Source organism: Schistocerca piceifrons, chromosome 3 (assembly GCF_021461385.2).
Source record: "Schistocerca piceifrons isolate TAMUIC-IGC-003096 chromosome 3, iqSchPice1.1, whole genome shotgun sequence".
NCBI classification, from domain to species: Eukaryota; Metazoa; Arthropoda; class Insecta; order Orthoptera; family Acrididae; genus Schistocerca; species Schistocerca piceifrons.
In genome coordinates, this window is record NC_060140.1 from 170,102,890 (window position 1) to 170,129,947 (window position 27,058).

The window sequence follows — 27,058 nt, forward strand, 5'->3', positions numbered from 1 at the left end:
TGCTGGTTGTCCAAGGGGTAGTGATGGGAACATCTGCTCTCCACATTTTTAAATATAATCCTATGATGGGAAACTGTATTTGTTATAAGAAGTTGTGTGAGCAGTGTCGCTGCATTCTTCAGGCTAGTACAAAAGCAAGCTGGATTTCATTTACTAGTTCTTTTAATAGTTCCTGTCTCTCCTGCGTCATGTGGGCCAACTCCCGACAGCTCTCTGGGACCAAGGTCTGTTCCCCAATTTCCAGCCTGACCATAGCAGATGATGTCATAGTGGACCCTACTACTACTTCCAACACCTTGGGCTGCTACTTTGTGGGTGTTTCGAGCCAGTTGTAGTTTTATGTATTGGTTAGATTATTATTCGCTTATTTCTTTTCAGTTAAACTAGTCCGTGGGAGCAATCAAATGAAAATAATCAACAAAGTCTGCTGCAGTTCTGCATACTGATGAATGATTCATTCTTCTTTTTCAAATGAAATAAGTACGCAATTTTTCTATCCAATGAACCACATATTCATTCTTCCAACTCAACAGCTTTCAAGAGTGTTGCATTCTGCCCTCAGTGGCTGTAGATAGCGGTCATGTGTGCGTGCGGGGAGGCCTGCTTTTGTGTGTGTGTGTGTGTGTGTGTGTGTGTGTGTGTGTGTGTGTGTGTGTGTGTGTGTGTGTTTTTTTTTTTTGCTGAAGAAAGGTTTGGCTGAAAGCTCAATGTGTAACAGTCATCTTTTTCATAATATTGTTAAAGTTAAAGTAAGCAGTATATACGTTCATTTAATTATGTACTGTATAGACTAAGTCTTCATCAATTAAAACTGATTAATGTACTGCTGAGAATTAAGGTGTCCCAAATATAATAAACACACAAGTAATTAAGTTGGAGTATTGTTTGGATTACAAAGTTAATTGGGAAGTTCCCTTGGGAGTACATGGAGAAGACAGGACCATTCCCAAACTTTAGCAATGGTATGCATTTGATTGTAACGAAAAGCTGTGATGATGCCTGTTAATTAAAAATTACTTGAATTGAGCTCTAAATCATTTATTCAGCTATTTATTTGTGTGGGAGATAAATACAGTGTGAACATAAAGTCCGGGAACACTTAATTATTTATTGCACAAGAACCAAACATTGCACAGGTATCATACATATGTCATTTTGAAGAGACACCATGAAAGGTTTTTTTCTTTTTTAAACCACCACAGCATAGTTTGGTAATTTGCTGATAGCCAGGGCTAGTCGCAAACATGAAGAGAGTGTGTGCGGAGCGAGCTTTCTGTGTGCTGGCGTTCGACAAAAACAAGTGTGCTACAGCTGTTCAATGGATATTTAGAACCAAGTACGGTAAGAAGCCACCAACAAGGAAGTCCATTTACCACTGGCACAACAAATTCGTGAGGACGGGTTGCTTGTGAAACTTCCTGCCAGATTAAAACTGTGTGCCCGACCGAGACTCGAACTCAGGACCTTTGCCTTTCGCAGGCAAGTGCTCTACCATCTGAGCTACCGAAGCACGACTGTTATAACCTTTAATCACTAATAAATTGCGTGGATATACAAAAGTAGAAACACTAGCGGGTTACATGTTACTAACTCCGTATCTGTCATTCGACTGCCGTGCCGTGACATGCGGCCGGCGCCGTTCATAGCCAGGTGGCGCTCCCGCGCTCGGCCGAGCTGCGGAGCGCCTCTATCGCCGTGTTCGCGTACTAACGTAGCGGCACTTTTGAATGTCGTGGCACTGTCACAACACTTTTCCCCCCTTGAAAAAAAAAAAACACTCACTTCCGTGGAGACACGGACAGTGCGGAGCCATCCATGGCCTCTTGGGAGGTCCCGAGAAGATCCCGTGGAGAAACACAGAGTATGGTCGAAAATGTCCAGGACGGAAGCTTGCGCGTGGAACGTGCCTCCTGGACGAGATGATGGGTGAAAACTCCGGAGCAGCATTCATAGGTGTCGTGGACCTGGGGGTGTGCTCCAGCGAGATGGGTCCCGGAGAAGACAGCGTCGCGACTGGGGCCGGTTCCGGCGTACTCGGAAGCGGTAGCGACGGCGGCGGCAGCAACACGCCCGAAAGATCGGCAGCAGTGACAGGACTGGCTTCTCGGGATGGTGGAGACGAAAGAAGTGGCGGTGGTACCGGCGTGGCCACCACTCGTGGGCGCATCTGGTCATAATGGCGAACAACCATGCCGTCGTCCGTACGTATTTCACAAAGCCGGCGGCCGCGAAGAGCCTGGACCACCCCTGGAATCCATTTAGGGCGAGATCCATACCCCCGTGCCCACACGTCGGCGCCCACCGGGTATTTTCCCGCACTAGGGGACACAGTACAAGGCCTGACAGGGTGAAGCAGGTGCAGTAGGATGCGCGGTTGGCGGCCATGCAAGAGTTCAGCAGGGCTGCGATCACCCAGTGGCGTGAAGCGATAAGAACTCAGAAATTGCAACAGAGCGTCATCTGTGGAAAAATCACTAAGGAATTTTTTCATTTGGCTTTTGAAAGTGCGGACAAGGCGCTCGACCTCCCCATTCGATTGCGGATGGAAGGGCGGTGCTGTAACATGATGAATCCCTTGTCCAGTACAAAAATCACGGAAGGCCTGCGAAGAGAACTGAGGGCCATTGTCCGTGACAATCGTGGATGGAAGACCTTCTAGCGCAAAGATTTTGGACAAAGCCAGCGTCGTCGCCGCAGTGGTGGGCGACGGACATCGAACAACAAATGGAAACTTCGAGAAGGCGTCAATCAACAGTAGCCAATAAGTGCCGAGGAAGGGGCCGGCAAAGTCAGCGTGCACCCGTTCCCACGGCTGCGCCGGATCAGGCCACGGAGAGGGCAGAGTACGAGGCGCAGCCAGTTGTTGAACACACTGATCACACGCAGCGACCATGTGGGCGATGTCCGAATCAATACCGGGCCAATAAACGTGCCTGCGGGCCAGGGACTTAGTCCGAGAAATCCCCCAATGGCCCTCATGCAAGAGTTTGAGAACATCTTTGCGAAGAGAGGCGGACACCACAACCCGTGGAGATGCGCCATCCGTGGCCAGAAGAACAACACCCTCACAAACAGACAGACGAAGGCGCAAGGCATGGTAGTTGCGAAGGGGATCCGACGCCCGGCCCTTGGTCCTGTCCGGCCAACCCCGCTGAACAAAACCGATCACCTGACGCAGGACCGGGTCCCGCGCAGTAGCCGACGCGACCTGCGAACCTGTAAGTGGAAAACCCTCGACCGCACGACGTTCTTCCTCATCAATGTGGAAACAGAGGAGTTCATCTCGATCGAAAACCGGGTCGGGGCCCATCGGCAAACGCGACAACGCGTCAGCGTTGGCGTGCTGGGCCGTGGGGCGATAGTGAATCTCATAGTGAAAACTAGACAAGTATAAGGCCCAACGTTGCAGGCGGTGAGCTGCCTTATCCGGAAGCGGCGCCGAGGGGCTGAACAGAGAGACCAGCGGCTTGTGGTCGGTGATGAGGTGAAACTTAGAACCATACAAAAAAAACGCTGAACTTTTTCAGAGCATAAATGATAGCGAGCGCCTCCTTTTCTATTTGAGAGTAACGCCGTTGGGCATCGTTGAGGGTCTTGGAAGCGTAGGCGATGGGTCGTTCCGACCCATCCTCATACCGATGGGTGAGAACAGCCCCTAGGCCATACTGTGACGCGTCAGTCGCCAGAACCAAGTGCTGACCTGGACGGAATGTGGCAAGACAAGGCGTCGACTGCAAATGAGCCTTCAGGCGGACAAAAGCCTGCTCACACTCGGCGGACCAACAGAAAGGAACGTTTTTGCGTAACAGCTGATGCAGAGGATGAGCCACCGCCGCCGCGGAGGGAATGAATTTGTGATAATAAGCAACCTTGCCTAGAAACGCCTGAAGTTCTTTGACCGTAGACGGCCGGGGTAGAACGGTAATGACCGCAACGTGCTGTCGTAGAGGACGTATACCCTCACGGGACAAGTGGAAACCAAGATACACAATGGAGGGTTGGAAGAACTGAGACTTGTCCAGATTGCACTTCAACCCTGCGGAATGCAGAACCCGAAACAGTGAACGCAAATTGCGAAGGTGCTCCTCAGTGGAGGCCCCCGTGACAATGTCATCCAGGTAGTTGATGCAGCCGGGAACGGAAGCCGTGAGCTGTTCCAAAAACCGCTGAAAAATGGCCGGCGCGCTAGCGACGCCAAATGGTAACCGCTGGTACTGATACAACCCACAAGGAGTGTTGATGACGAGAAATTCCTTGGAAGATGCATCCAACGGCAACTGATGGTACGCCTCCGATAAGTCAAGTTTGGAAAAGAACTGGCCCCCAGCGAGCTTGGTAAATTACTCCTCAGGACGGGGAAGAGGATAAGTGTCAATGAGGCTTTGAGCGTTGACAGTGGCTTTAAAATCACCACACAATCGCAGACTCCCGTTTGGTTTAGAAACCACCACGATGGGCGATGCCCATTCGCTGGAGGTAACAGGAAGGAGAATCCCCGAAGCTGTTAACCTGTCTATCTCAGCTTTGACAGGCGCACACGCAACGCCATCGGAATAGGGCGTGCCCGGAAAAACTTAGGGCGAGCCGTAGGTTTAAGAGTAATGTGGGCTTCAAAATCCTTGGCACGACCCAGACCAGCAGAGAACACGGACGAGAACTCAGAACACAAGCCATCCAGCTGTTGATACAGAATGTCCTCAGATATGAGGTGCACATCATCATCAATGGAAAACCCGAACAACTGGAAAGCATCATCATAACCGAACAGGTTTTCAGTGCCCGCATGATCCACCACATAAAACGTGAGGGGCCTAACAACAGACTTGTAGGCAGTGGAAGCATCAAACTGGCCAACGATAGGAATTTTCTGCTTATTATAAGTTCGTAGATTTCGCGTAACTGGAGACAAGGGAGGGGAGCCCAACTCCAAATACGTGCAAGAATTAATGAGAGTTACTGCAGAGCCAGTGTCCACTTGCATGCGAATGTCTTTATCCAGAACACGAACAGTAACAAACAACTTATTCGTTTGAGAAAGCACACAGTTAACATCCATGTCCGATGCCTCGTCCTCGTCGACAGGAACTTCAGGGGACTGACACACAGAAGCAATGTGGCCTTTTTTCCTACATGAATTACACGTGGCCCAACGTTTTGGACACGCGGCTCTGTCATGCTGTACGAAACAACGTGGACAAGAAGGAAGGGCGGAACGAACCTGCTTCTGTGGTTGCTGTTTTCGCTGCGAGCGTGGCGGCTCAACGCGACGTTGTTGACGCGAGCGCACCGCCGCCACATCGTCGTTTCCTTGTGAAACAGGCAAATTGTCTGCGTCGAAAGTGGTTTGTACAGCGCCTACATCACACCACGCGTCTATTTGCGCACCAGCAGCGTGAGACACTTCAAACGATTGAGCGATGCTGAGAACTTCCGACAACGACGGGTTTGGCAATTGTAAGGCACGTTGCCGAACTTCTTTATCAGGAGCAAGCCGTAAAATAGCGTCCCTAACCATTGAATCAGCGTAAGACTCATGATGAGTGTCCGTGACAAACTGACATTTCCGACTCAGACCGTGTAGTTCCGCCGCCCAAGCCCGGTAAGATTGATGGGGCTGTTTACGACACCGGTAGAACGCCATGCGGGCGGCAACGACATGGGTGTTTTTTCGGTAATAGACAATAAGTCACACATTTCTTGGAAGGACAGAGAGGCAGGTTCCCGCAGAGGGGCTAACTGAGATAGCAGCTGATAGATCAGTGGGGAAATCCAAGATAGAAATAACGACTTACACATAGGAGCGTCGACAACGCCGAAAGCCAAGAAGTGTTGCCGCAAACGCTTCTCATAATCCTCCCAGTCTTCAGTGGCCTCGTCATAAGGAGGGAACGGTGGCGGGGAAGAGGAAGACAGACGATGAGTAAGCGACGTCGACAACACCTGAATAGCAGCCGTCAGCTGTGTTTGTTGTTCAATAAGCGCTTGCATAAGCTGTTCCATGTCTGCCCCGACACGAACACACAATTCCACAACGCAGGAAAAAAAATATCCGACCTCGTCGCCAAAAAGTGTTATAACCTTTAATCACTAATAAATTGCGTGGATATACAAAAGTAGAAACACTAGCGGGTTACATGTTACTAACTCCATATCTGTCATTCGACTGCCGAGCCGTGACATGCGGCCGGCGCCGTTCATAGCTAGGTAGCGCTCCCGCGCTCGGCCGAGCTGCGGAGCGCCTCTATCGCCGTGTTCGCGTACTAACGTAGCGGCACTTTTGAATGTCGTGGCACTGTCACAACAGACTCACGCCCGGTACTCACAGCTTTACTTCTGCCAGTATCTCGTCTTCTACCTTCCAAACTTTACAGAAGCTCTCCTGCGAAACTTGCAGAACTAGCACTCCTGAAAGAAAGGATACTGCGGAGACATGGCTTAGCCACAGCCTGGGGGAAATTTCCAGAACGAATCTGCCAGGAAGTTTCATATCAGCGCGCACACCGCTGCAGAGTGAAAATCTCATTCTGGAAACATCCCCCAGGCTGTGGCTAAGCCATGTTTCCGCTGTATCGTTTCTTTCAGGAGTACTAGTTCTGCAAGGTTCGCAGGAGAGCTTCTGTAAAGTTTGGAAGGTAGGAGACGAGATACTGGCAGAAGTAAAGCTGTGAGTACCGGGCGTGAGTCGTGCTTCGGTAGCTCAGATGATAGAGCACTTGCCCGCGAAAGGCAAAGGTCCCAAGTTCGAGTCTCGGTCGGGCACACAGTTTTAATCTGCCAGGAAGTTTCATATCAGCGCACACTCCGCTGCAGAATGAAAATCTCATTCTGGGTTGCTTGTGCCCGGTAAAGAGAAGTGGACGTCCCAGAGTGAGTGAAGTGAATGTGAAGTGCGTGCGAGAGACATTCATAAGGAGTCCAAATAGCGAGGGAAGACCTGCGACAGAAGCTGTCTATGAAACCATTTGAATTGAAGCTAGTACAGAAGCTCAATGACGAGACAAAGACAAGCGTTTTGAGTTTTGTTCACAGTTGCAACAATTGAATGAGGATGGGGATGGCATCGTTGCTCACCTAATTTTTTGCGATGAAACCACTTTTCACGCTAATGGGAAAGTGAACAGGCATAACTGTTGAACCTGGTATACAAAGCATCCACACGAATGCATTGAATTACGTAAATGTTTTTTGTGCCTTGTCACGTCGAAAACTGTACGGGCGATTCTTCTTCACCAAAAGCACTGTCACTGGATACTCCTACTTGGACATGTTGCAGGATGGCTGATGCCTCAAATGCAACTGGACTCTCTGTTCTTGTTTCAGCAGGATGGGGCTCCTCTCCATTTTCATCGTGAAGTTCGTGGGTACCTGAACACGGAGCTACCGGATCGATGGATCAGCCATGCTACAGAAGAAGACAGCTGCTTCATGAAATGGGCTTCCCGATCACCAGATCTCACTCTGTGTGACTTTTTTCTGTGGGGACACATTAAAGGTCTGGTGTGTGTACCGCCTCTACCCCGTGATTTAGCAGAGCTCTGGGAGAGAATATGGGAAGTGACTGCCACAGTCGACGATGCCATGCTGGGAAAGGTATGGCAAGAATTCTATTACCATATTGATGTCTGCCGGCTCACTCATGGTTCGCATATCGAAATGTCAAAATGCTCAGTGGTACGGGAATGCAAGAAAATATACAGCTGGATAAAAAGTGATCCTCAAGATAAATTCACTGTGGTGCACAGTATCTAAAACGATGATTAATATTATGAAACTGTATATAAACTAAAGAAAATTAACAAATGGTGACAAATAGTTCACATGAAATAATAATAATAATAATAATAATAATAACTGTTCCAACAAGTGACAGGATTTACTCAAAAACAAGTGATTAAGTCACCAATCAATTTTAAAAACGGTATATTACACGCTTTGTGTCACATCACCTCGGCATTTATGAAAGAGAATTATCAGTGAGAGGTGCAAGCCAATAGGAAGATAGAGATGGAGGATCAATAAATTTAAATAAAAAAGGTAATCTGTTCTTTATTTAAACACAAGTTTATAATGTAGTGCTGGGTGTTGCCCTTTTGACATCAACCAAAAACCCACATTTTATCCCAGAAGAATGAAAATTCTCTGTTCAAGTAAATAAATTCACACATTTGGGAAATATTTCATTTTTAGAAATATACTTTTTATTCAGCTCTCCTTGAACTAAGATATGTCACTGGTTTCCAGAAAAGTTGGCAACCCTAGTCTTGGTTCATGTATAACTGAAAAACCTGAAAAAGTAATTGAAATCACTTAAAAACTAAGAGTGAGTGAAAAATGTTTGAAACAGCTCACACGGCTGCAGAGACTAGTTTCATTTGGTCAATCGACTGTTAAAAGCAGTAGGTTGTCCCGTCACTACAAAGGGTGTGTTTTTGTTCCAAAATACCCCAGCTACTTCTGCACAGCATCGTCACCCATGCTGCCTCACCCTCTGTATTCTCTTAACATGGCATCCAGCAACTTCTTCCTCCTTTTTCAGATGGAGAAACTACTGCATGGCTGGCTTTTCCAGAGGGATGACAGGGCTATTGTTCAAAGATGGAATGTTTCCTGAACAACCATAATGCTGGCTTTTACAACTGAGATCCAGTTGCGACTCATGCTAAATTTTACCAATTTGCTACAATGTGGTGGCCTCCCGCCAGTATATTAATTTTACATATAACTGAACTTTTTAAACGTATATAAATTTTATGATCAATAGTTTAACACTGCAAGAGGGGGGAGTTGACAACCATGGGAATTGAACCCAGGTTCCTGATCTGCCAGTCCATGGATTAAACCATTCGGCCACAGCATGATTACGTCTCCTTAAAAGGCCTTCAGGCTCTACATGTAAAGCTTTAGAGAGCATTGTACTTTTTCCTATTGCCCACTCAGCAAAATATTCTAGGAACTTGAAAGGGATATCAGGCTGCTTCAACTTACATAGTTTCATTTTATCTATAGTTTCTTTCAATGGACTCAATGGGCGATTGGAAATCAATGAACATCATTCAAATTCTGTGGCAAATGACTGACTTCCAAATTAAATATTTGTTCAGGCCCTTCCTAAAACCACCTTGATATTCACCTAAATTACTCTTCAGTGTTGTTTCTACTCTGTTTAGTATAATCTTGGAAAATGTGTTATATGCAAATGGCTGCAAAGAAATACCACTGTAATTGTTAATATCTTATTTATTGCGTCTCTTATGCAGTGAATGTACCAAGGCCACCTTCTACTCTCTTGGGAATTGCTCTGTCTTCCAAATTTTCTCAAAGATTAATTTTAGTCTATTTTTTAGTTTTTGGTAAAGACAACTTCAGAAATTCTGCTGTAATAGAGTGTATTCCACTAGCTTCATCAGATTTTAGTAACTTCTTCAATTTCTTTAAGCGTTGAGGGTAAATGTTTTTCTAGATTCACATGAATGTTTGAGTATTCAAACTTACGGATTGGTTCTCTACAATTAAGAAGCTGATCAAAATATTTTGCAAGTGCTGTGACATTTTCAGTGATTCGTAAGTCAAATCAGTGAGCTTCATCCCACGCCCCTCTGTTGTTAGATTTACATTCAAAGTAGGCCTCCCTAACTCTTTTAAATTTCACTTTCTCCTCCAAGGATCTACTGGAAAAGAGCCTGTTTAGCAGATCGTCTACAGAAAACACTTTCATACTGAATTTCCTCAAATATTCGCTTTTTTTTTTTTTTTTACCACTGTCTAGCCAGTAGCCTTTTGACCTACAAGGGTAGTAATAGTAACTAAATTGCATACGTTAATTTGCCATGCATAAATTGAATTGTTCAAATATATTTAAATTCTACAATTAATAGTTCAACATTAAGAGAGGGGATGTTTGTAATAGCAGGAATCAAACTCAGGTCCACAAATTGCCAATTGGCATGTTGAACTACTTGGCCTCAGTGTGGTTATGACGACAGTTCCTCAAAAATCCCTCATGCTGTACAGTTGTGCAATATTCCAAATGCAGTTTCAAAGAAAAATACTGACTTGGTGCTGTAAGTAAAGTAACACTCACAGTGCCAGAAGGGATAATGCCACATCAGAGCATACACCTGAAATCAGACAGCTGCGTCCCTCGTTTGAGGTGATCGTAGCACGGCTGACCATCATTCAGCACTTGACACTGGATTATAGTTATTGTGAAGAGAGCACTACAAAACACGTTTTTGTTCATTTCTGTTGCATACCAGCAAACATCTGAAGATAAATGGTGTAATTTTAGTGCAATTTCTGACTCAAAATCAAAGAGAAATGATATAATTTTAGTGCAATTTATGGCTTGCATTCAAAGAGAAATGGCATAATTTTAGTGCAATTTTGGATTCACATTCAAAGAGAAATGGTATAATTTTAGTGCAATATTCACAGTGTGCTGTAGCACATTGGCACACGACAACCGGCTACCACTGACAAGATCTCTGTCAAGTCATACATTGTTTGGAAAAGTATGTTGCCTTATAGGACTTACACCATCACCAAGCTTCATGGCTTCAGATCCATTTTGTCAGTGGTACCCAAGTTAGTGTCCTGACAGTCCTGTACAGCCAAGTCTCTAGGGTTCAATAGAATTGCTGTCAAGAGTTTACATTGAATCTGCAGTTACCTCCCATATTAATCATAATATACTGTAGATTCCAGGAACAGAAAACTATGCATAGTGACTGGACAAAAGCACAGGTCACAACTGTTTACAAGAAGGGTAGCAGAAATTATCTTCAAAACTGCTGTCCAACATTAATGAAATGCATCTGTTGTAGAATCATATAACATATTCTGAGCTTAAACATCACGAGATATTTTGAACAGAATAACCTCCCACGTGCCACCACCACTGATTTTGAAAGCCTCAGCCATGATAAACCCAACTTAAGCTTTTCTCACATTAAGGTAATCAGGTGGATGAAGGATTTCTAACGTACATTTAACTCCATACCACACCAGTCATTATTAACAGCGGTTCAATAATGTGGGGCATCAAACAAATATCACAACTGGATTGAGAATGTCTAGGTAGGAAGGATGTAGCATGTAATCTGGAAATGTGAGTCATCAATGGAAGCAGATTAACTTCAGACCTGGACCCAGGGATGTGTGTTGGGAGCCCTTCTGTTCACATTGCACATTAATGACCTGGTAGGGAATATTAACAGTCACCTCACACTTTCTGCAGGTGACAATCCACGCAGATCTTCATAGGATTTCAAATTGTTGCAAAGATGTAGTACTATGAGGATATGTATCAATAAAATAAATCACATTTGAAATCAGTCTACTCATACAAGCACCTGGGTGTAACAACATGAGGGGATATGAAATGGAATTATCGTATAGTCCCAATCATGGGTATAGCAGGAGGGATACTTTCACTTGTCCTATCTTAGAAAATGTCTCTAGTGTGTGGCACCCACACCAAATGTGAGTGACAGAGGATAATGAATGTATACAAAGAAGGGAAGACAGATGGTCATGTGTTTGTATAATTTACACAAGAGACTGACAGAAATGCTGAAAATCCTCAACTGGCAGATGCTTGAAGAAAGACGCCAACTGTCCTGCGAAAGACAAAGTTTCATGAACCGATATCAAGTGAAGTATCTAGAATTGTCTGTTAGGATTTGTATGCAGTTAGTAATAGAGGGAGGAAAGTGATACCTGTGCTGGAATGAAATAAGTTGAATGAACTTGCAGAGCTCTACAAAGGTGCTGTGTGTTACACTTGTTATTCTGGAAATCTTTACTTTTCAGTTGTAAGAAAACTGATTTAATATATGTAAACGAACTCTCACTTATGGGTAATTAAATATCAAAACCAACACTACCAATCTACTATATTGTTTATAAATTCTGCAGAATTAGATATCAATATAAATGAATGAAAAGTTTAATTTTTCTGCTTGTAATCACGGCAATTTATTCAAAGTTATTTCTTTCGTGATTTTAATAGGCTACATCCAACATTTTTATTCTTTAGCTACAACATGAAATAAAATTTGAAGATGAATTGATAATTCTAAACAGCACACCCACAGAACATTAAATGAATATCCAGCTGTGCAAATGACAGTGAGTTGTAGTTCGAGGAAAACCCACACACTCATTTTGACAGTTGCCAACTGTCCACTGCCAGACATGATTCGCAGCTCAAAGAGGTTACTGTTGGTCAAAAACAGTTCAAAATAATCAGAATTGCTACTTGAACATACGTTTTGCAGTACGCATGCATGCACTGATTATTGCAGTCAAGAAGTAGTTAGTCACTCAGCATACAGTGCATCTTTGCATTAAAAATGCTACATCTGTGTAATGCAGCCATGTAAAGACAATAGGGAAAAATTATGAAGAAATGGCGCATGTAGTTTGACGTCTACACTGAAGTTATTAGAGATGCACTTCTCACTCAACTGAGGAATGAGGAAAGCCATTGATCATGAACTTGGTGAAGGAAACATCTTTGTTTTCACCAAAGGTCATTTAAAGAAATCATGGAATAAGTTTAAGCAAACACTAAAAAATGTAAAATCCAGGATGGAATAAAGACAATATTAAGAAAAGAACAGATTATTACTCATCCTACAGTGGAGATGTTGAGGCACAGACATGCATAACAAAAAGACAGCTAAATGTGAGCTTTTAGCCAAATGGCCTTGTTCTAACAGATAACACACACACATTCACGTAAGCACCAATGGAAGAAGCAATCTGGGTGTCGAGGATAAGGAGGAGGCTGGGGCGGGGAGGGTAAGGGATAGAAGGATAGTCATGGGGGAGGATGTAGTGCTGTTTGTGGGAGCATGCAGAAACATGGTGGTGGGCAGGGTATGGTAGCTAGGTGCAGTCAGGATGTTTGAGGGGGGAGGAACGTAGTGAAAAAGGAGAGAAGTAGAGGAGGGAAAAAAAGATACAAGTTGAGCCAGCAGGGGGAAACTAGTGAGTCTGTTAGTGGAATAGAAGAGAGTGTAGTGCTTGAGTGGGAGCAAGGAAGGAGATAGGCGTGTGAAGGAAAGGGACTTGCAAAGGTTGAGGCTGGGGGTGTTATAAGAACATTGGATATATTGCTGGGAGAGTTCCCTCCTACACAGTTCAGAAGAGCTGGTGATGGAAGAAAGGATCCAGATGGCTCAGGCTGTAAAGCATTCACTGTGTAGGGCTGCGTATTCAGCAACTGGGTGGTCCAAACACAACTTGCTTCACTTCAATGACTGCTTCACAAGCTGTGCCATCTGGATCCTAACTAACAACATCAGATTTTCTGAATTGCTCAGGTGGGAACTCTCCAGTAATACATCCTACATTCCCTTAACCACTCTGGCCCCAATGTTTGCTAAGCCCTGCCTGCCCTTCACCCACCTATCTCGTTCTAATCACCCACTCCAGCACTACACAGCCTTCTATTCCACCAGCACACCTGTTAGTCTCTCTCTCTGCCCCCCCCTCTCCCATTCCCCTTCTATTTCTACTTTAGAAGCACTCCATTTGGCTGAAAGCTCACATTTTACTGTATTTTTGCAGTGCCTGTAGCCAACACAACACCTTCTCTATAACGTGACATCCCCTTTATAAGTTGAGTAGCAAGCCATTCTTTTCATAATACTGTAATCTTACTGCAGGTGTTACATTATTAATGAAAAAAAGCCCAGTATTTTTCTATTCATGGCAAGTGCTTAATTTTTCATGTAATGGCAGAAGAATGCTCCACATTTAATCAATGAGTTGCAAATCACATTTTTCATTTATCAAGGAGAAATAATCACTAGAGACAAACACAACTATTATATAAATTAATACATAATCACTCAGTTTTTCAAGAAAAATTATGTCAACAAACCTTGAGTGCAGCCAAATCAATCCCCAGTTTCCGAAACACAGGTACCGCAAAACGAACTCCAGATGGGCTAAAAAAGGCAACCATTTCTGGTAGTCCTTTTTTTGTTATAGCTCTCAAATTTTGTTCAATGTCAGGATGCGGACAAGTGCGATATGATGGCACAGGATCCAAATGGATGCCACCAACTGCTAACGCACCACTTAGGCGATCACCTCCAGGTTCTACTGATAGTGTTCCACAGGGGTAGAGCAGTGGCAGGTGGTTGCCCTCTGTCCCCTGCATTTCTGAGAAACAAGTGGAGAAAAAGTGCTGTCACTGAAATCAAATATTTTCTCTGGTTACATTCTGAAGGGAAAATCAGTAGTGTTTGAACTAATACGCTGAGACTTATCTCATGGGGCAACATATCTATAAAGGCAACTTGCCATACTGTCAACAAACATACCTGAAAGAATAAATTCAGCAAGAGCAACAGCATGTCCAGTGTTGCTTCCCTTGCCTTCCATTGTCAGTTCTCTCTGTAGAACATTACGAGTAGTTTCACCTACGACATATGCATTTCTCCATCCAAAATGTGATGGTGTCTTCCCTTCCAGAGAGAGAGCAACTGCTTTAACCGTACGAGGACTTGTAAATATCAACCCTGCAATACATTGCAATTTGTACAATAACTTTTCAAACTTTCACAAATTCCTGAAACGTCTTATAAAACTTATCTGAACGTGAAAAATGTTATAACAATATGTTATTATCTGCTGCAGTATTTATGTTTTAATACAGTTTGTAACTGATGGTCCAAAAATTATGTGCCTGCAATTTGCATCAAATGGTTGTTATTGTTGTGATCTTCAATTTGGCTCAACACATCTCTCCACATTAGTCTTCCTCACTGTCTAACTATTTTAATTCACAGTCCTTTGAGCCTGCTTACTGTAGTCAATCCATGATCTTCCTTTATTATTCTGCTCACCCCTTTCCACTTTCATAAATTATCAAATCGACTATTCCTTCACCCCTTCTTTTAGTCAAGTTGTGCCATATACATCATTGTCCCCAATTGATATCAGTAACTCTTCATTTGCGTGTCACAAAGATACTAAAGGAACTGATCTGGAAGAGACTTGAAAATAGACGTAAACTGTCCCAAGCAAGCCTATTAATGAAGTTTCAAGAACCGGCTTTAAATGATTTCTCTAAGAATATACAACAACCCCCTACATATTGCTCACACATGGATCGTGAAGGTCAGATTAGAATAATTACTGCACACACAGAGGCATTCAAACAATCATTATTCCCATGCACCATGCATGAATGGAACAGGAAGAAACCCCAATAACTGCTACAGTGGGATGTACCATCTGCCATGCAACTCAAGGTGGTTTGCAGGGTACAGATGTAGATGTAGTAATCCGATCTAGTCAGCTAATCATAAGCATTCTTCTTTAGTACCATATTTCTAAAGCTTCAAGTCATCTTGACTGTATTGTATATCATCCACATTTCATTTCTGGATAGGACTCTGCACAAATGCTTTCAGAAAAAGGCTTGTTGGCACTAAAGTCTATATTAGATGGACGTACTTTTCTTTGTTACAGAAGATATTCTTGCTATTAAAAATGCCTGCATGCATTTCATATTCTCTTCACTTTACCACTGTCAGATATTTTACACCTTTAAAAGCCACTATCCATTAGTTCCATTGACTCTACGGTTTTACCCTCCACAATTATTTCTTCTGATAATCAATATGTCTTTTTCGTGCTTTGTACATCATTACTCTTTATGCTTTGTGAGTGTTTCTCTAAATATCTGCACTCAAAGTTTACAGCGCGACCTAAATTACATATGTGCTAAAGCTTATAGTGGTGCTTTACACACTACATTAAAACAAGACTAACGTGTTAAGCAAAAAATGGCTTTAGGAGCAAATTATACTCCAAAGTGTAAAGGAAAACGCATCCTGTGTAAGGATACTGAAATGCCCAAGTTGTACCTTTAAACATGGTTGCAAATCTGCTCTGCACATAAACTAACATTATGTTCCTGCATTTACAGTACACAGAAGGCCTTAAGTAAAATGACTTAACACACAAAGAAAATATCAGATAATTAGAGTTTACAATATTTTACCGACCATGCTCCTACACCAAATGTTACTGTGCAGACACTTGTGTGTATGTAAATCATCAAAATGTCAAACCAAATAAACAATTACGATATCGAAATGTCAAGTAATAACTGATTATGCTGCTTGCCTTAAAACGTGAAAAATTATCAAGTAGCTAATCTAACCACACATCGGAGGTAACACACAACCAAATTAATTTACATGTATCAGAAATTTACAGTGATAAGTACCTTTCTTAGTTTACATGGCATACCTGAGTATTCTTCCGGACATTGCAGTTTTGTACGCAATCTATCCAAATCAAAGAATTCAAACGTTAACACTGGAACAATATGTGCTGTGATACCGGCTTCCTCCAAGGTGACCTTGTAAGCATCTTCTCCATTTTTATCCTCGTCTTCTGCGGGCGCTTTGAAAATTATGATTTCTTTCCTAGTCGTTTTCATAACCTAGTGATTAAGCGATAGTCATATACACACAATAAAGCTAGGCCGACCCTCTCATTCATACAGATCACACTTTGTACATGTATAAACATAGTGACGTAAACATTGACTGTTTTTAAAACACCTATGACGGCGACAATTACTCATGGAAAAGTTCTAAATCCAAGCCCCTCCCCACCGGCCTGAAATTGTTGTTCTGCGTCTGTGACCAGAATGTCAGTGGACTGTATGGTATGCTTAGACAAAACTCTGAATTTTACAGCTATACAATAGCGTTTACATTTCCTATTATAATTAGGTACGCATTAGATTCCCCCCCCCCCCCCCCTATTTTCTGATAATTTACATGCAATATATGTATGCATTACGCACCGAAATAATTGGCAAAGTTTTCCTATCGCGTAAAACAATATTTCTCCATTAATGTTGCACTTTTATTTATTTATAACGAAAAGTGTCTTCAGAGAACCACTACGTAGTGTGAGTAAAAAAAAAAAAATAAATAAATAAATAAAATAAAATTTATGGAATTTGAATGTTGTTAATACACTCTCCAAAGGATGTTTCTGAGAAGTTGGTTTCAGGACATTTATTTCGTTTATTGTGTCAGTTGTCATTTCAGGATCCTGTGACAAAGATTTGACGTTTACCTCTCCTTCTCGCTACGTAGTACGTTTTCATTCTGTAATATCCCTGCCTACGCCATGTCAAAGATCTTTGTCAATAGAGATACGATGAATATTTAGGTTCGTTTCAGCAGCTACCATTCGGCATTCTGCAATTTGCATGCTTTATTGCTCATGCGCAGCTACGACGTCGTAGAATTCCGTGTTTGGTCGTTGCATTTTTCGTCCCATTTCTGGATAGATTCCCGGGCATAGTGGTGGATAAGCATCTGATATACTTTCCTTACTATTAACAATGAAATGTAAACGTGAAAGAGGGAACTGCAATAGTTCGAAACGATTGAAAAATGCGCCATAAACTAAACTCGACTCACGTGAAGCGAGGCATGCGCGAATCTGGCAGTTTGCTCCCACTGCTTGTACACCGGTTGTACACAGCCACATTCCCACTAACCAGAAGCGGGATGAGACATTACTTACACGCATTTTCAGCTCTGCGCATGGACGTCAAGCTGTCTGGCTGCTGCTTAAACGAACCTTTTGTTCACTTTTTTTTGTCAAAGTTAATTTGACAGTGTAATACCGGCCTAATAAAATATTCATACTAAAGCCGCAACAGAATCATTTACCGCACCCAATATTTCGAATGAACAAAAATCAGGCAGAATACAAGTAACAATGCAATTAAAACGGTCCTATACACGCAAGAACTTGTAATCAAGAACACAACGCGCTGAAATCAGTTCGTAGGTGCCGCGAGACGGGAACACACACAGCTAAGTAAAAGGTTGGCTGCACCCAAAAAAAAAAAAAAACAAATGACTACCTGGCGAAAGCCCCCGACGCATACTGCTCCCAGCGCTCCTTGACTCGATTGAGTTAACTGGAGTAGGGAAGAACGTACACATTGCAGTGAGGTGGACATCGAGGGATTGTTGTGTGCCGTAAGCTTTTGACATTGTTGTGAAAAGTGCTGCTGTATTAAAAAAGAACAGAGGAGTGATAGGAAAATGACATGGTACGAATGATGCAGAAACTATTCTTATCAGAACAGCTGATATGCGAATTGTTGGAGTTGATGATTATATGCGAATTGTTGGAGTTGATGATTGTTGTATATATTGTTTGTTGCGAGTATGACGGATACACTGTCTTTCAGGAATCCGTTGAAAAGGAATTACTTGACAACGAAGCCAACATGGGTTCCACAAGTTATAAGCAAAGCTGATGACAAGGAGCTGGATGTCATGTTCCACAGATTGCAGCAGTATGTCCGACACATTAATTACTTTACGCATTTAACTAATAAAATTGCGTATGGCAGGGTATACAAAAAACTGCATTGTTGGCTTCTAGTTAATGCATGTTTAGTTAGACCTGTTTTCGTGTAACAATATGTGAACGAATTTGACATCTCAATTAGGTAAAAGTAGAACGTCATTTATTTGTTCTTTGAACACTGTGATAATAATGTATGTAGGTGTATGGAATATGCAGCAGTGACTGCGATGTAAGTGTGAAAAATGTAAAGAAGAAGAATGTATTGATGTTGAGGAAGTAGGCGTGGCTGAGGTGTAAACTCTGAGCTGCAGGAAATGTTAGGGTCAGTGTACCAGGTCAGTAGAATTTGTAACCCAGTGCAGGGTGAACCAAGTGATAAGAGGAATTATAAGGCATTTATATAGGGATTTCACAAGTAAAGAGGTAGTGATAGTGGGTGAGACAGGAAATAGTTTTGATTGGGACTGGGTATATTATTCAAGAGAGCTGCACTTAGTTGAATTGTTATGGTGCCATTATGAACCATGCCTTCATAGCATCATGAAGTGTATATGCAGGGCAACAGAAAGAAGATGATATTTAATGATGGCTGATGGCGGGCATGCTGCACTGGAATCATTTGGGACTATCGACAGATGTGGCTTCATGAGCAAAAGCATTGTGGTTTGATCGTGGGGTCATATGATCACATACATGTTGTCATTGATTGGAAGAATAGATCATTTTTTAGAATAAACCTCTACAGCATGTGGCCCTGCTAAACTTATCTAGTCAGCCCATGAATGTTTGATTCAATTATAGCAAAAAGCTTTCTTGTTACGTACGTTAATCTCAAAGAAACCACATGGGCAAGTAACACAGGAACTCAAACAGATCTAACAGTGTTTCATCAAAACAGTTGGCTAAAGTGTCAGTCACAAATAATCATTGTACACCATTTTGGAGCTGAATTTCCATCTTTAAACTATAGAAATATTAATCACTGAACACTGGGTTTGAGATCCAGAAACATATAACATTATTCATATATGAGATGGCAAAGAATAATGTCTTCCATACAGGGGGAGGATCATGTATGTGTAGGCTCACCATTTTATTCTTCCAATCCAGGACATATTACCATATTTTTTGGGTCCAGCCAAGGACATATTTTTGAAATTACTTAAAAGCCCTAACAGTTTACTGGAACATTTCAACTTTATTTATTGAGTTATATATTTTTACAGGTGCACCTATTTTCAGTAATGATTTGTGTGTTATGTAGGCTGAACTACCAATTCCCAAAATACAGGGTGATTATAATTAAAGATAAACTTTCAAACCGTGATAGAAATAACACCACTGCTCAGAATGCGATCAAATCACAGTGGAATATTATCGGAGAAGGGGGCAAACATATGGCAGAAGAAAGATAAATAGTTACAAAAGCTAGCAATAGATGCCAGTGTAAGCAACATAATTTAATAGTGGTTGACTACAAATGACAAATGAATCATACAACAATGCCTAAGCTGCAAGTTGACATTAAACAAATAGCACTACTCTGTGTGTATGGTGTACAGGTGTGATACTATTAGTTACATAAGCCCATCCACCGTGGCAAGGTCATATCACATCGGATGGGAAAATCGGTTTTTAATTGTCCTCAGGCTAAAAACCACACAAAAAGCAACAATTGGATCGGATTTTAATTTTCCTGAGGCCAAAAATTGCATAAAAAGCATAAATCACATCAGTTTTTAACTGTCCTGAGGCCAAAAACTGCATAAAAAGCATCAATCAAAATCAAATCGGATTATTACTTTCCATGTGACTGGCACAAAACATGTTCAATATGCTATTCACCATTTTCTGCAACAAGTTGAAATCGAGAAATAGCTTGTACCACAACTGATAGAAGTGTTTCCGGGGTCATGTTCAGTATATGTTGCACAATGTGTGCCTTCAATGCAGCTAAGTTCACAATTGGAACACTGACATATCATCTCTCAGATAGGTCCGCAGCCAGAAGTTAAGATCAGATGATCAGGATGGCCAGGCCGTAGGGAAATGATGGCTGATAATTCTAGCATTTCCGAAATGGTGCTTCAGCAGCTGCTTATCTGGATTTGCAATGTGCAGAGGTGCACCATCTTACATAAAAATGATCCCATCCATACGTCCACGGTGGTAGAGAGCTGGAATGATGTGGTTGCTCAAAAGACACTCATAGCACTTACCAGTGATGGTACAGGTAACAGGATGGAAACACCTGTCGGTTTGAAAAAAATATGGCCCTATGATGAATGATGCCTTAAACCAGCACCACACAGTGACCTTTTCAGGATGAAGTGGTACTGGTTGATTTGCGTGTGGATTTTCTGTTGCCCATATTCGACAATTCTGTGTATTGACATAGCCTGTCAAATGGAAGTGGGCTTCGCCTGTCCACAAAATCTTCCACAGCCAATCATTTCCACTTCTATGCGAGCAAGAAATTCTAAAGCAAAGGTCTCTCTTGCTGGCAGGGGTCAGTCCATTTAAAATCACCCAATATGAATAAAATTTGTTGCTCAACATTTTTGATTTTCTTGATTTTTTTTTTTTTTATCATGAGTTCCCTATAGGCAGACATTCACTAAACACTGTTTTAAAAATTTTTATAAGTCATAGTTTTTTTCTGGCAGCAATTTTACAAAGGCGGTTGGGCAAATTTTAGTGGAAGTTAGCAAACAAGGGCTTGAAATTATTACAGTTGACATTGGTCAAATGATGTTTAAATCATTACATACAATAAATGATCAAATATTTCTACTTTTAAATAACAATGGGCAGAGATAACAATTGGTAAGAGTTCTAATTTTTAAAATTAACGGTACATTTGTTGTACTACACTTGCGTACAGTATACACATAATAATGTTTCTCCATGTATACAGATTTAAAACTTCAGTTATAAATACTTGCCAGCTGCAATTTTCATTAGGGAGTTAAACAAACATGATATTTCATTGCATAGTTTATCAGTTATGTTGTGTGTTCTACCAGACACTGGTGTGAGTTCCAGTGGAGTCTGCTTTCGTACTATTTTATTTGCAGGCACCCAAGCAGCGCAATTTTTGGAAAGTTGAAAGGCAGTTCTTGGACCAGAAGGGTGAAAGAAATGCACTAAAACATCATTGTTATCTTCACTTTTCTTCTCAATTTTTCCAAGCCACCACTTCTCATCATACATACAAACAACAAAATCGTTATTTGTAAAAGATGATACATTTGTAAAAAGTATTGAAGTTTGATGATCATCAGAGTTGGAGCCTTTGGAAGTAACAAAACATCTTATTTGATTGTCACTTATGGGAACATATCTGTGATAGCTTCTTGTTCCTTTCAAAGGTAAACAACAAGCAAATCTCTCAGTCAGCTTTGTTTTGATTTGTTCAATTTCAGTTGAAGATACAAATATGTATCTAATTCCAGTAATATTCTGTTGACAGTATTTGAACAAATCGTGTGGAGTCAGGATCTGTTCTGTGTAAGGTCTTTGAAGGGAAGCTCGTGTAACTTCTCTTTTTGTTGTTCCACCTATCCCATCGTAAGAATTCTTTCCGTGTGATGAGGCAGAGAAATTCCACTCTGCTGGTAAACCAAAATCAGTTTTGTGTTGGCAGATACTAATGAAGTTTTTCTTATTTTTGTACTGGCCGCTTGCTCCATCACTAAAGTAGATTATCTTTTCAACATTATGTATGATATTCTTAATTTCTCTAATGAGGTGATGTTGAAATGCATACACAGTTGTGGTATTATGTTCTAGGTGGTCACTAATTACACAAATAGATTTGCAACACACGTTGTCTTCTTTTTTAAAGTAGATGGCAAACGGGTGCAGTGTCGCTTGTGCATTAGTCCAGTGAAAACTTTGAATTTCATCCTGTACTGTAAATGTATAGTTTTCTGCAAAATCAGCAATCACTAAACAGTGGGTTTCTTTCAGGTTATCTTTCGTTTCCTTAAAATATTGAGCTTGAGCTTTTGAGATAAAGTGATGTGATTTTAAAAGCACCAACTTATCAACAAGAGACTGTAAAAATTCCTCACTTGGCATTACCTGTGTAATAAGCTCAACTCTATCAGTTTGTACCCATTGTTTGAAAACTACTTCATCAGGCAAGATGTCAAGTTCATTTTTTAAGATATCAAGTAGGGTATCTGGTCCATGACATCCTGCACACATGTCAAGCATACATTTTTCATTATCAATATCACATACCATGAAAGCTATCAGGTCTTTATAATTTGCATTAAGCTTTGCTCCTTCCATCATAAGCTTTGTGTTTTGATTATGCTTGCAAACGCATACAGTATGAGTTCCTGATGAACCCGGAAGAACACACCACTTTTGTCGTAGAACACAAAACATAGAGCGGCCGATTTTGTTATCTGGGTATTTTTGTTTATAGAAGCTGTAGAGCTCATTCAGCGAGAGAAGAATTAACCTTTTCTGCTTCTGCACCTTAACATTGTCAATCACAAGTTGAAACACATTCCTTTTTACCAGGACACATGCGACTATTGTCATCATCCTCGTAAAATTCTTTAACACTATTAACAACAACTTCACTTATTTTGTTGGCACCTTGTCTTTTCGAAAGATGTGGTAAGATACCTCGATCCATAACTAGCTGCCTAGTTAACTTCACCATGTATTCTGATGCACCAAATTCCTCGATTATTTTTTTCTTTGACCATGATCTTGGCAAGAGGCTAATTATCTTAATTTTGTCATCTTTACTGGAAACTTTGAATTTTTCTTTCATTTTGGTAATAAGTATATCATACTCACTTTGTACATTTTCTGTACTATTTCCATTCTGAGGATTATGGAAAGATTCTTCCAATTTTCGCTTGACAGCACTTGTAATTTTATCAGTTTTTCTTTGTAAAACTGATAGTCACTGGTCTTTGTTGAGCTTTGTTATTTTACGTAAAGGAGATAATTCCAAAGTTTCGCAGGTTGATTCTACTTGATGCAAAGGATCATCCTCAACCAATTCAAAAGGCCAAGGAAGAAATTCAGGATCATTCTCAACACTAATTGCCACTTTTTCAGCTGGTTTATTTACAAATATTCTTGATGCGCAAGTTGGGCATAGAGCTCGTCCAGGAATTAGGTTAATATCCACATTTTTTTTGTTTAGGTGTTCTACTAGTATTTTACGCAAACCATTTTTAACTGGCTTTTTTGAGTACCAAATTGGTCACAACACTGTTTACCAAAAATGTGGTTGTATTTGTCTAAATATTTATCTTTGTGGTAATAACAAATATTAGAAATTTCTTTCAAAATTCTTAATTTTAACAAACATTGTTCTTCAGCTGGCAAGTCACTCACTCTTATTAATTCTTGATGCACTTTCTTCTTGTAGTGTTGTTTATGGCACTGTTCACTTATTAGTTCACCCACAAAACAACTCATTTCAATACTTGAAAAATCTACTATTCTTGAAAACAGTTGAAGATGGGACACTTCAGATCTACACTTACAAAACTCTTATTCACTTGTTTATTGTCTTGGGTCCTGCAAAGAAAGTAATGTGAAAAGTAACTCCAATGGAATTCACAAAGTGTCTGGTAGAACGCACAATATAACTGATAAACTATGCAATGAAATATCATGTTTGTTTAACTCCCTAATGAAAATTGCAGCTGGCAAGTAGTTACAACTGAAGTTTTAAATCTGTATACATGGAGAAACATTATTATGTGTATACTGTACGCAAGTGTAGTACAACAAATGTACCGTTAATTTTAAGAATTAGAACTCTTACCAATTGTTATCTCTGCCCATTGTTATTTAAAAGTAGAAATATTTGATCATTTATTGTATGTAATGATTTAAACATCATTTGACCAATGTCAACTGTAATAATTTCAAGCCCTTGTTTGCTAATTTGACACTGCACGAGCATGTAGAGGGGTAGCATTTTTACTGAAATTTGCTGCTCTATTACTCTCAATGTAGTTGAGTCTCAGTCATAATTTTTTTGTGAGATATTCCCATGAGAATAAAGAACATTCTGTAAAATTTTCACTTGTTTTCATTCAGTCCCTTTTTAGATATTGACCTGCGAAAATTGACGTTAGAAGGGTTTTGGCCAGTTTTGAAAAGCTCTAGAAAAAACAGGAGTGCATTCTCAGGACTGCAACTTTTACTGCAGGTAGTTATGTAAGTACACAACACAGAGATAACATATTATTAGTGAGTCTCTCTTCCTTCATGAAGATTGAAGGCCTTAAAAAGTGAAGATTGATAAATTTTTTCTGAGTCTTTACAGAAAGAGTTTGAGTGACTCTTTTGCATGATAGAAAAACTAAAAAAAAAAATATGCGTGAAGTTCATTTCATACTGAGCACACTGGTTTTTGAATTATTCTGATATCTTTTAAAATAACGTGGCAATTAAACTTTCCGCAAACATTGATTTCCACTAAAATTTGCCCAAACGACATTGTAAAAACGGCTGCCAGAAAAAAACTATGACTTATAAAAATTTTTAAAACAGTGTTTTGTGAATGTCTTGTCTACATGGAAGTCATGATAAAAAAAAATCAAGAAAATCAAAAATGTTGAGCAACATCGCCTGGGTGATTTGAAATGGATTGACCCACAGGTCAACAGGAAGCAACTCGTGCACATGGGTAATTTTGAATGGATAGCAAAGAAGGATATTTCATACGATTTTACACACCACGCTCACAGATATGTCCAATGTTCAGGCAATTCTCCGTGCATTACATGTTTGCACACCACCACTTGTCTCCTCCTGCATTGTTGTGGTCACTGCCTCTGCTGATGTCGAATCAATTCATTTCCTCCCTCTACCAGGTTGCACACCAAAAGTACCCATCTATTCGAATTTCTGAATAATTTTCTCCAGACTGGTGGCAGTCATCGAACCAGTTCCATTTTTCAAACCCTTCAGTGTCCGGAACTTCAGCAGAGTGATGTGTGTACAGTCATCATTCTTGTAATACAGCTTTACAAACAGAGCGTGATCCTGCATTGAGACAGTCATGGCGACTGTCACAGACGTGAAAGGAGGAAAATTCGTGTATCCGGCGTGTTTATACTAACTTCAATGGGTCGTGCACATGACGGGTGTTTTCATTTATGAATTCTGACATATACAGCGCCATATGTAGATCCATTTTCACACTATTTTTTTTTTCTTCCGCCATACATTTTCTGCCCTCTCCGATAATATTCCATTGCAATTTGATGTAATTCTGACCAGTGGTGTTATTTCTTCAGCATTTTGAAAATTTAACTTTAATTATAATCACCCTGTACATCTGTCTTAATCACTTGGAATGTCTGTGAAAAGATTTTCATTCCACTTTCTCTTCACACCATCAGAATTAATGTTGGCGTTATCAGTATAATAAACCAACTTTTCTTTGAGTTTATATTTTTTTCATACTCTGTGAAAGGTACAGACTCAAAATTTGACCAGTTTCACCTTCATCGAAACTTAAAAGTATTAATTCCTTCCTCCAAACTGAAATATCTTACAGAATCCAGAACAAGTTTCCGTTGCTTCTGTTTGAGCTATCCATCATTACTGCTACATTCACTGTTACCATCATTACGCTATTTCAAAAATTTCTGTTCCTGTTGCAGGTTAAAATTAGACACTCTTATTTAGTCCAGAGCTAAATGATGATGAAGAAAACTGATAAAATAAAATGAAAAAAAGTGTGTGATCAAAAAGTTGTGGCGGAACTTGGTGGCCCCCTCTCCCCATTAACACGAGTGCTTACTCCAAGGTCGGCTGACTGAGGCACAGTCGTAAGAGAATGTTCAAAAATGCACTGTCAGACAGTTCAATCAAACATTTAAAAAAATAGTTCTAACGAGTTATAAAATTATCAGACTTCACATATTGTTGTAACCTCAAACAGCACTAAAGAACTAGGACTATCTGGGCTAATCCCAGACATATAGTTAGACAGTGTATGTGTATCAAAAAGAGAACACAGTTTAAACTTGGGCATAACCATACCACAGTTGGTGATGAAAAATTTTGAAATATCTGATATTTAAGCACAGATATTGGCAACGGCCTTGCCGCAGTGGATATACCAGTTCCCGTCAGATCACCGAAGTTAAGCGCTGTTGGACGTGGCCAGTACTGGGATGGATGGCCATCTGGGCCGCCATGCGCTATTGCCATTTTTCGGGGTGCACTCAGCCTTGTGATGCCAGTTGAGACGCTACGCGACCGAATAATAGCGGCTCTGGTCACAGAAAACCATCATAACGACCGGGAGAGCGGTGTGCTGATCACATGCCCCTCCTATCCGCATCCTGAGCTGAGTAAGATACAGCGGTCAGATGGTCCCAATGTGGCCTGAAGATAGTGCTAAGTACAGATATGGGATTTACAAAAAGTAATACTCATTCTTTGTCTTGACTGATCACCTAGTGGTGAGATAGGGCCAGGTGGGGCATTTGTAAACAAGGGTTCATGGGAAACAGTAGGTAGAAAATTTTGGTGGAGAAACATTTGGTGTAATTGTTGGCAGCATTGTTTCCAGCCATCATTTTTTATTCTAACACCACTACCCTCTCGTTTTTATTGTTGAATGTTATTAATTGTTGAGCTTTTTATGTTGCTATGTTCTAACAATTTGTTAGATCCAGGT

At 41.0% G+C, this 27,058-nt stretch overlaps 2 protein-coding genes and 1 pseudogene across 2 annotated transcripts in view; 2 read left to right on the forward strand and 1 right to left on the reverse strand.

Annotated features, from left to right (window-relative positions):
* The window catches only part of LOC124787618 (uroporphyrinogen-III synthase-like), a 37,152-nt gene extending 20,373 nt beyond the window's left edge, over positions 1-16,779 (reverse strand). Inside the window, exons 1-3 of the mRNA XM_047254378.1 lie at positions 16,276-16,779; positions 14,337-14,534; positions 13,892-14,175 (exon numbers count right to left, since the gene is read on the reverse strand). Of these exons, the coding sequence (XP_047110334.1) occupies positions 13,892-14,175; positions 14,337-14,534; positions 16,276-16,468 (675 nt within the window). The 5' untranslated portion in view covers positions 16,469-16,779. The remainder of the gene's footprint in view (positions 1-13,891; positions 14,176-14,336; positions 14,535-16,275) is intronic.
* Positions 16,780-17,926: 1,147 nt separating this feature from the next.
* Positions 17,927-27,058, forward strand: part of LOC124787617 (bridging integrator 3-like) — a 59,530-nt gene continuing 50,398 nt past the window's right edge. Inside the window, exons 1-2 of the mRNA XM_047254377.1 lie at positions 17,927-18,112; positions 18,254-18,361. Of these exons, the coding sequence (XP_047110333.1) occupies positions 18,105-18,112; positions 18,254-18,361 (116 nt within the window). The 5' untranslated portion in view covers positions 17,927-18,104. The remainder of the gene's footprint in view (positions 18,113-18,253; positions 18,362-27,058) is intronic.
* On the forward strand, positions 26,468-26,585 carry LOC124790824 (annotated as a pseudogene).